Here is an 11,327-nt window from a genome sequence, read left to right as displayed (position 1 = left end):
TCCTTCTTGGGAAGGGGCGTGTGGAAGCGTATGAATGACTACCTTATTCAGCTTGGATGAGTGATCTCAAATGAAGAACAAATTCAAGACCTTACCTTCTTAGGAGCAAGAGACTTTCAAAGATGCATGCACATTGATTCATCCTTTATTTGAGTAAGGCGTAAAGAATCAAATATGATTGAGGCGTGTGAATACTTACCTTAATGAGAATGTTGATTGATTCATTCCTTATTTGGGAAATCAAGAGGCTTTAAGAGAATGAATGTCGATTGATTCATTCCTTATTTGGAGAGGGTCATGTACTTTAAAAAATCTTCATATTTGGGAGAACACGTGTGGTTCCCTATATGATAACATTCAATGCTCATTAAACAATGAAGATTGTTTCCTAAACAAGGAGGGGCGTGAATCACAAGGTTTGTTGATTTTTTTCTTTTCATACTTGTTCCAAATCATCGATCATCCAAATCTGATTTGGGACATGTAATTTAAATAATGAGGAGATTTTCCACTTCAAAACTTGCCTAAATGGAAGCAACGTGCATGAAAATACATTAAGACAAATAAATATTTCCTTATTGGTGCCAAGAGAACCAAATCTTCCCACCAAAGAGACTTGGTACACAGCTTCAATGTGTGGAGGGACAAAGGGAAAGTTTCCATACAAGAACAACTCAAGATGGCAAGAATTCATAAGCATTATTCCTCATTAAAGTGTTCAACAAGTTTTTTATTAGGATTTGAATTCTTGGGAAAGTCTTTGAATGTCAATCAATGTATTTTACTCCATTTTTCACATGGGATCAAAGCTTGGCCGAATTCACCACTATATGTAACCAATTTACACATTTGAATAAGACACTTCATATTTTGTTTGGATTAATTCCTTTTTAATTGAGCTTTGCTCCTAACTTAGAACTTATCAAGGAACCTTCCTTGTGGCGTTCATGGGCTTATCACCATTGGTGTGGTGCCTTACCTTAGTTCTCGTCAAGCATCCTTGCTTGTGGCGAACAATCTTGGCTTATCAAACACTTGTGTTTGTGGCGCCTTCATATTTTCAATCTTTACTATATTCTCTTATCCTAATCAAAATACAAATTCATTTACTCAAACACAACTCATTCATACACATTCCATCTCAAAATAAAATACACTCATCATCTAATCAAGTTCATACAAATTTCAATGATCAACGACTTACAAATACAAATACACCTTCAATAAAAAAAGATCGACAAACAAACACAACCCCCTTCAAGGAGGTTCGTATCACAAACTGAAATCAACAAACAACTTTAACATCTCCCCTCAAGCTGGAATATGTCAAGCATTCCAACCTTGAAATGATTAAGATAAACACCACACATACTCTAAAACCTCCTCTTGTTGGTGAGCGAATCTTCGTCTCCCAGTCTTAAAATCTGAACTTGAAGCAATACTGACGCTTAACCACCATTTGGCAGAAGCAATTTCCTCCAACGCTTAACCATCTTTTTGACAGAAGCAAACCAATCATAACGGATAAAAAAGATAAATGAGATAAATCTTAATCTTGATCCTTATATGTTGCTTCAATGAGGAAAAAATTACACACTATAATGTTGTATGTTTTAATGAGAGAGGGGGGTAAAGAAACTAGAGTATAAAGAAATGAGAAATGAGATAATTGAGGTTTAAAATTATGAAGAATAATAAAAGAAAGTAATATTTTCCTTGATTGAAAATGAATCGATTGAATGAATGAGTATTGTCATTAGCAAGATCAAGAAAGTCCTCCATTTCTTGAACATTGAGATCCTTTAGAATTGTGATGTAGAGAGAACATAAATAAGAAAGGGTTAGAGAACATGAGCAGCATGGCATGCACAACACATAAATGAATCAAGCATTCCCAATTTTGGGAAGCATTCCAAATTTTAGGACTGTGATATGTAGAACGCTTCTCATCATATGCCTGGTGATTGGGAAGCAAACCAAATTCTGCATTTCTGCAAAGGTGTGAATACAAAGCAATAATTCTACCTTCACCATTATCATCTACATTCAACGTTATAATGACATACTTCAACAAACAAAAAAAAAGACACAGACTCCAAAAATTCAACGAAAATTCACCAAATATTGCATCATCATTTTGAACATGTTGCAATCTTCTAGAAAATATACTTTGATAGACATAAAGAGGGGAGATGTTCATGTCACCAAATAGAAAGCCTAAATACTAGTACGCGAAAAAAAGTGCTTTTTCATTGAGGTTGAAATCCACCATTGTTGTTGATGAAGTTCTTTCTCGATCAACATGATTGGACACATAGGGAAACCAGAAGAAGAAGAGAGAGAGAGAGATTTGGGAGAGAAAGAACGTAGATGGTTCGAATCGGTGTGAGATTTGAGTTCTTGGTTCAAAATGGTGACGGATTGGCCCCTCTACAATGGCTTACCATTCTCTTTGAAAGTTTGTTGTGATGGACAATCCCACCAATGAAGAAAGCACATCCAAGAACTTGAATTGAGCACATCCACCTTCTGATGACAGCATAACACAACATAATGCAACCTCTCTCAAATTAAATATTACTATAGCTCATTCAAACTAAAATCCTCAAGAATTAGCTAGAAGCCTAGAAATGTTGTTTATTGCCTCCCCAAGATTTCTACTTCAGTTTCCATGCACTTTGGAGGAACTTCTTATGTATCAAATAGAACCCTACATCTACCATATACACCAAGATTTCTAAAGAGGTTCTTTTCTTGGGTTTGATAACATTGAATAGGCTTCTTGAATTTGCTGAAATTTGTGGTTGGCTTCAGCAAGTAAAGAAGGTGTTTTTGTCCACCAATCTGGATGCCACTGCATGGCAAGCTTTCTATAAGCACACCTTATTTCTTCAATGGAAGAACTTGAAATAACACCAAGAACATTGTAATAAGATGACAATGACCCTCGGAAGCTATCAAAAGAGGAATAATTATACTCTGATACCATGTGAAAGTGATAAGAGTTATGTTTGAAATCTTTTTGATGAAACAAGAAAGATGAAAAAAAGAATATTATTCATTAAATATTAAATAGATGGATAAGCAAAATTACATTGAATCATTTATATAAAGAATACAAAAACTAACTATCCTAACCAAGTTAACTAACCAACTAATAAAGCTTAATTATTTTAACATTAATAACTAACTCCTATGATGTAAGGGTCAATAATCATCCGTACAACATCATTTACGAAGGGCCAATAACCACTGGGTGTGGATTGCCTAAAGTGCAAGTCAACCAATGTATCCTATCCCTTTGCCTTGTTTTGGCAAGCAATGTTGCTCCTGTCTCAGTTTCTTCAAGCAACAAGGCTGTTGTTGCTCCTCTAAGCAGCCTTATTGCTCTTCCTTGTCTAATTAGTTCTCCTCATATACTTATTTTCTAAGAAACTTGGTCTATGTCTTACAATGTGGAGAGTGATATGCTATGGCCCTGTGCTATAAGTGAAAATCAATTTACCCTAAATCTTGTCCTCAACCCTGCCCCATTAAATAAAATTTTGACATCTATTAAAAAGAATTGAGAAGTGGGAGATAAAGTTAAAATACTATATTAATTTTTTATAAATTTCATTGAATAAGACATGCTTGAGCACATGTATTTTTTATAGGTGATCTTCATTCTTGTGCTTTATACTAGGTTGAAAGTTATAAAATGGATATTGTTAAGTGAACCCAGCAAGTGAACTTGAAATCACATTTTGTTGTTAATTTTTTCCTTTTGCCATTGACTACTTTTTTTCCAGCAATATTTTAATGAAGCGTGAATATTAAAAAAAAAACAATTGTGGGCGAATTGGATGCAAAAATTTCTTTATAATTCAAATCATAATGTTTTTCCACCTTTGATAGGCTGCTAACAAATAAAATTCGTGAAACAGTTACAACTTTCATCATAGGCAACAAGGATTGAGTAAATTAATATGTACCGATTTCATTTTTTTTCATTAATATGTCAAATAGAGATGATTACATAATACAAAGTTCAGTGTTAGAACCATAAATCTTTTGAACCCACTAATCTTTGTTTTGCAACATGAATTGAAAAAAACCAACCCAAATAGATAAAAGAATCAAAGACAACAAGTAAAGGACTCAGAATCAATCAACACATACATCCAATATCCCTCTCAAGTTAAAGCAGACACAACACAACTGTGACTCTTCTCAGTGAATATAAATTTCCTACATCAATTGGCTAATAAAAATTCTCACCAACCCACTCACCCAACAGAGTATGTGATTCCACTCAATTAGAGCACATCTTCTATACCAAAATGTGCTCCATTTCATGTGTCTATTGTTTTCATTCATCATAAAAATGTAAAATTAATATATATTTAATTTATATTTTACTTTTTTGACTAATAAAAAATAAGGAGCATATGGAGTGGTATAAAGTTTTTACAGAAAATGTGGCTCCCCGCCCAATACATTACAAACACATTGAAGAATTAATCTTTGCCACTTTTTTCATCATATAGTGCTACATTCGCCACCAAACCTTTCATGCTTATAAAATGTTGTTTTTGGGTGTGCATATAACAGTGTTCTTTTTTCCGTCCCTTTCTCCAATCTCTCATTCATTACTCTGCAATTTCTTCATTAAAAAATATAAAGAATCACAGTATCATGTAAACTCTAGCTATATAACTACCTAGTTGATCATGCCTTATTGTGAATCATGTGGAGGGTTCAAACGTTAAGTAGTTGTAGTTGTTCCTTTTCAGTTTGAGCATCAAATCTTGGCTTTGGTGATGGTGACCCTGCAGCATTTTCCATGTTCTTGAGATTTTGTTGATGATAAACTTGCCTTAGTCTCTCTATCTCTCTCTTTAGTGCTTCTTGATGAGCTGCATGTGTTACAATATTTGAAGCTTAGTTAAAAAATCGTAAATATTGGAGACAAGACACATGATTAGACATTGAGTTAAAAACGCGTGCATGCACATGAACTGGGAGTGTTTAATAACCTAATCCCTTATGAACTGGTGTTATTATAATATTTATTAGGAAATTAAAAAACATTTGTTTGTTTGAGAGAAAAAAGAGAATAATTTTTAAATTTTCAATATATTGAATACTCTATGCAAACTTTCTATTTTTAATTTTTTAAGTAGCTAATTAGAATTTGACATAAAACTATATAAAATGATAAAATAGACAATCACACACTATTCCAAAAAGTTAATCCATTTTCACTTTTCTGTTTCTCACATCAAATTGCATAATGCATGATTAACTATCCATACTACCTGTTACCCATATATACTATCAAATTTGTTGTCCCACAAATTACAACACTCCATATATCATCACAGAAATAATTTATCATTAAATTTTAACTTTTATATATATATAATCAATTATGATAGTGACATAGTTATTGTTGTTACGGTAACTTGCAACAATTATAAATGACACATAATAATACATACTGGCTGAGTCACGACTACCAAATCGCTCTCTTTAAAACGTTTCGTGACACTGCAAAAAATGTGCAAGCAGACTATCAATCACGCCGTCCTCAGGATACTATCAGGTGTCAATTCTCGAAATTCCCACAATATGGCTATGAATGTCAATTCTCAAAATCCTCACAATATGGCTAATAGTGTCAATTCTCGAAATTCTCACAATATGACTGTCGGTGCCATTTCTTAGTGCCACAAAAAGAAAGGGGGAGAAATTTTCAGGAAATGCATCAGCAAAAAATATGAAGGAAAAAGAAAAATTTGAATGAAAGCGCATTCAACTTGGGGCGAGTTATAACGAGAGGTGAAAACGTCTATTTATAACATGAAATTTTTTCCAAGTTTTTCATCTCTCCAATGTGGGACTTGAGAGTTGTTCTTTTACAACTGTTCTATGTGGACTTAGGAGTTTTTTAGATTTAACACCCAAAAATTCTCACTTATGGTTTTCAACAAACCATGTTCCAACAGTTTTTTGACTCAATAGATGTCCTCCCACATATAACATATAGATTTCATCCCATCAAACTTCAAACTTAACAGCAACATTGAAATTTGAACGTCTCATGAAAGGGTTCTTGTCATTAGACTTAATCTATTGCCATGAAATATATGCAGACCACATATATACCTCTAGAAGAAAGAAGGGTAGGAATAATGGTTTGACCCTTCCATGCTATAAAAGCACTTAAGCATGCATCCACAATATCTTTAAAATCTGAAGAAAAAAAATGTATGTACTAATATTTGGAAAAGTTTTTTCACTGTATTGTCCACTATTCATATTTAATTATTATTAATTTTAAAATAAAAGTAATATAAATGAATAATAAATTATATAAAATATTACACTCTTTAAAAATATGGTGAATTATATCAGAGACATCATAAAGAAACTTGGAGTTATCAATATGAAAATCATTAATCTCCCATTCTGGTTGTGCTGAGTTTGCTATTAGCCCTTAATTAATACAATAATGATTAAGAAAGTACCATCTTTGAAGATCTTGTCTTGACCTAGGGCGGCGATTCTTTGCTTAAGAGCACTGTTATCAACAGTAAGAAGCAAGCGTTGATGATCTAAAAATGCAACCCGAGGAGATAGCAATGAAACTTCAGCCTTCATTGGTCAACAGAATTGGAAATTGTCAATTATTAATATACATGCCATAATTTGTACCAACAATATAAAATCTATTCTTTTTATCATGAAAATCCAAATTATTTATTAAATATTATCAGAAGGGGACTTATAGAGTAAATTAAAAAACTTATTTTACTAACCATTAATATTATAAAAATTTAATAATTCAGATTTATAGACTAATTCAAATTAAGTCATTATGATATTGACTATAAATAAATGAAATTAGATCATGAAGTCATATACTTGTAATGAAGTTACACTTCGCTCAAGCTCTGATATGTATTGTAGCTTCCTCACTCGAGATCTCTGCGCAGATTGTCTATTTGCTAAGATTCTGATAAAAGACAAGAGTAAGAGGCAGGACTAAAAGAAAAAAGGAAAAAATACATAAAAAAGGAAAAAAAATAAAAGTATAAATATAAAAGTCTTGCGGTATATTACAAAGAATTTCTAAATTATGAGAATAATACATAAACACTATGGAAAAAAACTAAGATTAAATTTAACTAACAATCCAACAAACATCATTAAAATGTGTATAACAAAAGCAAAGGTCCAAAAAACTAAGCTTAAAATCTTTAAAACATTATGCAAATTATTGCAATTCTGCCGGGAAAAACATGTCATGAATGCATGGTATAATGTTATTACCTTTTGACTCTCTTAGGGTCAGTAATTCTGTCATTGGAAGAAGTAGTTTTAGTGGTATTGGTGTTACTTGGAGGTGTTGAAAATTCTTGTATGCATTCGCTTTCAACCTCATCTGGTTCATTTTTCATTTCATTTTGTTGTTGCTTTTCCTCTTCCCCCAAATTTTTCTTCTCCTCCTCCATTACCTTTTTCTCATTCTTCGTTTTCTCCTCATCATTGTTGAAGTTCTGATCCGAAGGGCTTGAAGGGTTTGAAGAGGACAAGGTTGGTGGCACATCGACACCATAGATTTCGTCATTGAACATGGACATAAATTGTTCATCATCAAACTTATCAAACTCATTATTATCATTATTCTCTTGCCTCATTGGTGGTGCATCAAGGAGGGTGATGGAATCACTCACCACCCGGCGGTGTGCACCGCGCCTCACGGAGGAGAAGTCAAGAAACTCATCCACCCAAGAAGGGTTAATGTCATTGTTATTGTTATTATTATTATTATTATTATTAGTAGTAGTATTAAGTTGATGATGTTGATGGTTTGTGGTGTTGGTTCCAAAGTTTGCATAGGATGGAATCTTCTGGTAAGAAGAAAAGTCTTGCCAACTTGTTGACATGTTTGGGATCTTGGGAGGTGATTGTGCCATTTAAGATAGACACAACACACTCACAAGTCACAAGACAAAAAACAAGAACAACAAGAAGGAGAAGTACAAAGAGAACCAAAACAAACAAGAATTTGTGCAAACCTTAGATATGTTTTTTTTTTGTTGCAGTGGGGTCACATGAGGATTGGATTGAACAGCTCTCAACAGCTGGGAGGAGGGTTTGGGCCTCAACGGTATAACTTGAAAATCGCCAGTGGATTAATAACTAATGGGAATAAGCCACCACGTGACGTTGTGGCCGCCAGATTAGGGGCATGCCCTTATAATAGTCTTATTTTTTTCCACCTTAGAATTTTGGACACAAATCCAATTACCACATTCTCTATCCTATGTATATATGCTTGCGTTAGAGACCAATTTTAACCCGGCTATAATTTTGAGAACAAAATACTTTGTCCCAACATAATTTTATAATTTCTTTTAATTAAGTGACAATTTTTAATTGAACGTCAACCTAGAATGAGAGTACATAGGTATTCTAATTTTGAACAGGACATTGCATTGCAACCCACTTCACCCCGCCACCATCGTACACAAGTAGTTATTTGGCTTGGAGATTGAAATATTTTTTATTTTCCCTCATTCTTTCCCTGAACGGCAACCAAAAGGAATATTATAAAAAAAGATATTGGTTAATGAAAAGAAGTAGTACTGCAGTCCACCAAAAGTCCAAAATTTTAATGAAAGTGTAACTTAAAATAAATGCATTTAAAGGGTTAAATATTCAGTTAACTTAAGAATAAGAAAATCCCTTGAATAACAAAATCCCTTGAATAACAAAATCCCTTAAATCTTGGTTCGAAAAGAGTTAAGATAAATTAATTTCATAACTTCATCCATTTGAAAGTTGAGATATCTGATATGCACAAACAAGATTGTAAATTGGATTGAAAATAATGCCTTAAATAAGGGTACGTTTCTTTAATTTACATTTGCACAAAGCAGGTTTAACTTGGCAAAAAAATAGCAGTTGAAAATTAAATGATAAACCCGATGCATTCCAACTTGTTCAATATTGGTCTTTGTTTTTTTGTATTGAGTTCGATATCAAGTGTCCGGTTAAATGGAGATGATCAGAAGTCTTGATTGGAATATTATCTGGACCCGCGAGGAGGTACTTGAAAAGGCTCTCCGACGATCAAGTCAATATGTGGTTTCTAGAGAGAGAATGGGAGTAAATAAAAGAGAAATTAGAGCAAGAGCAATAAGTGCAAGCAATAAATGAGGGAATAAGAATTAATTGATACTTCCTATGTGGGAATCTCATATTTATAGTAGTTTGGAGGGGGTTGATGTGGCGTCCGACTATTGGCCAATGCCTAGTTGGTACGGAGAAAGCCTGTCATGTTGTTCTTGTTCACCCTGCAGGCCTGCTATTGTTGATCTGTCGGGGGGCAGGTGGGATTTTCCAGACAACGTGACAGATAGAATGTCAGGGGCACATTAATGGCAAGTCAGCGATGCATTAATGACGAGTTAGAGGTACATAAATGGGAAGTCAGATATGCATTAATGATGAGTCAAAGATGTATTAATGATGTCTTCAGAGGGGTCAATCCACCTCTAGCAGGTGGACGATGATGTTCGGTCTGTTGTTAACTCGGGGAGAGTCCAAAATGATTTGGATTTATCTAGGGAGGAACATTTGCCCCCAGTCTATTAGGGTGCCCGAAGGTGCGCGAGCTAATAGACTCACGATTCTCTGTGCAACATATATTCTGATTATAGACTCTATTCTTGACCTATTCGAGTGATCTGTACGAGTAGCCTCTGAGTCTATGGGTAGGTCATGACGACTATATGCTCTTGGTTGACACGTGGAGGGTCGGTAACATTCTAGTTGGTGACCTCATGTGTTTAACCGACGCATCTGTTCGTTTCAGATTCTTCTCCTCATTTGCTTAGGCAACATTAGATTATCCTTGAGTGGTTATGAATGGGTGGGATGAGCCTCCAGGTTGGGCTTCGAGTATGGTTGATGAGTGTAAAATTATGCTACATTTGCATTGCATTTAACTTGTATTTTAGGACATAATTAAGACTTTAGGATTGTTTTTAGCTTTGATTTCTCTTTGTTCTGGTTGAGCGGGTGTTTTTGGCTATATTGTGCACAAAGAGTAGAGATTGGGTGTAAGAAGATGAAATTCAGTGTTGAGGCTATGCGAAGACCAACTGAATGACCAAAAGAAGTCATGAATGTTAATTCTATTTCTATTTTTTAGATTTGTTTTGTTGGGCTTAGTCCAATATTTTGTAATTAGGATAAATGATAGTTCTCCCTCAAGGATGAAAGACACTTTATATTTTACACTTTACATTTGACATTACAATCACTACGCCAGAATTGCAGTTCAATAACGCATATTTTAGATGTATAACAACACTTTCATGCGCTTTTTGTTTGACCGCAGTAGTATATTGTCATTATTAAGAACGATTCTCAGACGATGTTGTATTAAATATACAACAACACATCGTACACACAATATTGTCATATACGTCTTACATAACCAACACATTCTATAGGCATTATTAACAGCGCTTATTGCATAAATATAACAACGCATTATCACAAAAGCGTTGTTGTATTATTCATAAATATTCTCAAATAGCATCTTAATACAACAACGCAACACACACATAACGTTGTTGTATTAAGCATGTACAACATCACCGACTATAAAAAATGTTGTTTTATTAATCCTTTACAACAGCGCATGTCAGTGCTTCCCCTAGAATTCAGTGTTGATTTGTATAAATTAATACATGTATATACATTTATTAGCAACACATACATTCTCAATAGTACAGTTATTTATACATTCTCAACAACACGGACACATTAATATAGGCCAAAAGTTTGTTTTATTAACATCAATTCAATACAAACTACAAACAATGAATATTATGTCAATTATGTTTTGACATAATACATAATTACAAATAAAATATTATACAAATTACAAAGAAACAAAATTATACAAATTACATACAATCAAAATTAAGCTATAATTATACAAAGACTACTTGCATCTACTTTTTCCTTTTCTTTGATTGTTTCTGGCTTGTAAGATCATCCTTGTTTGGAGAAACATATTGATTCACCCAAAGCCCTTCATCGTGATCATCTCTTGTATATAATTCATCATCCGTATTTGGTCCGCTCTCAACCGACTGACATGTCCCTAAAAAAGATCATCTTCATCAATATCTTCATATTCTTGGTCATAAATATTATTGACGATTATTTTGTTAGTTAAAAGAATAATGGACCATTTCATATCAGTTGGGTCACTAATGTAGAATACTTGTTAAGCATGCGATGCTAGAATAAATGACTCA

General features: G+C 33.6%; 1 protein-coding gene and 1 long non-coding RNA gene across 2 annotated transcripts; both read right to left on the bottom strand.

Annotated features, from left to right (window-relative positions):
• On the bottom strand, positions 3,955-4,264 carry LOC109333804. The gene is made up of 2 exons (XR_002106048.1): positions 4,235-4,264; positions 3,955-4,174 (listed from the first exon to the last, which is right to left on the bottom strand). It is a non-coding gene; the product is annotated as an uncharacterized LOC109333804 (long non-coding RNA).
• LOC109333803 (basic leucine zipper 61-like) lies at positions 4,608-8,179 on the bottom strand. The gene is made up of 4 exons (XM_019569377.1): positions 7,318-8,179; positions 6,910-7,000; positions 6,513-6,639; positions 4,608-4,898 (listed from the first exon to the last, which is right to left on the bottom strand). Exons 1-4 carry the CDS (start codon positions 7,962-7,964, stop codon positions 4,741-4,743), a joined length of 1,023 nt encoding a protein of 340 aa, XP_019424922.1. The 5' UTR covers positions 7,965-8,179; the 3' UTR covers positions 4,608-4,740.

This window comes from Lupinus angustifolius, chromosome LG19, assembly GCF_001865875.1.
Source record: "Lupinus angustifolius cultivar Tanjil chromosome LG19, LupAngTanjil_v1.0, whole genome shotgun sequence".
Taxonomy (NCBI): Eukaryota; Viridiplantae; Streptophyta; class Magnoliopsida; order Fabales; family Fabaceae; genus Lupinus; species Lupinus angustifolius.
This window is presented reverse-complemented; position numbering and strand designations above follow the sequence as displayed.

Excerpts from the sequence above, each read along its gene's own strand:
- LOC109333803 (XM_019569377.1), bottom strand. The coding sequence starts at position 7,964 with ATGGCACAATCACCTCCCAAGATCCCAAACATGTCAACAAGTTGGCAA. Across the intron at positions 7,001-7,317 it reads GACCCTAAGAGAGTCAAAAG|AATCTTAGCAAATAGACAAT; the intron begins GTAATAACATTA and ends GTCTTTTATCAG. Across the intron at positions 6,640-6,909 it reads GAAGTGTAACTTCATTACAA|GCTGAAGTTTCATTGCTATC; the intron begins GTATATGACTTC and ends TGACCAATGAAG.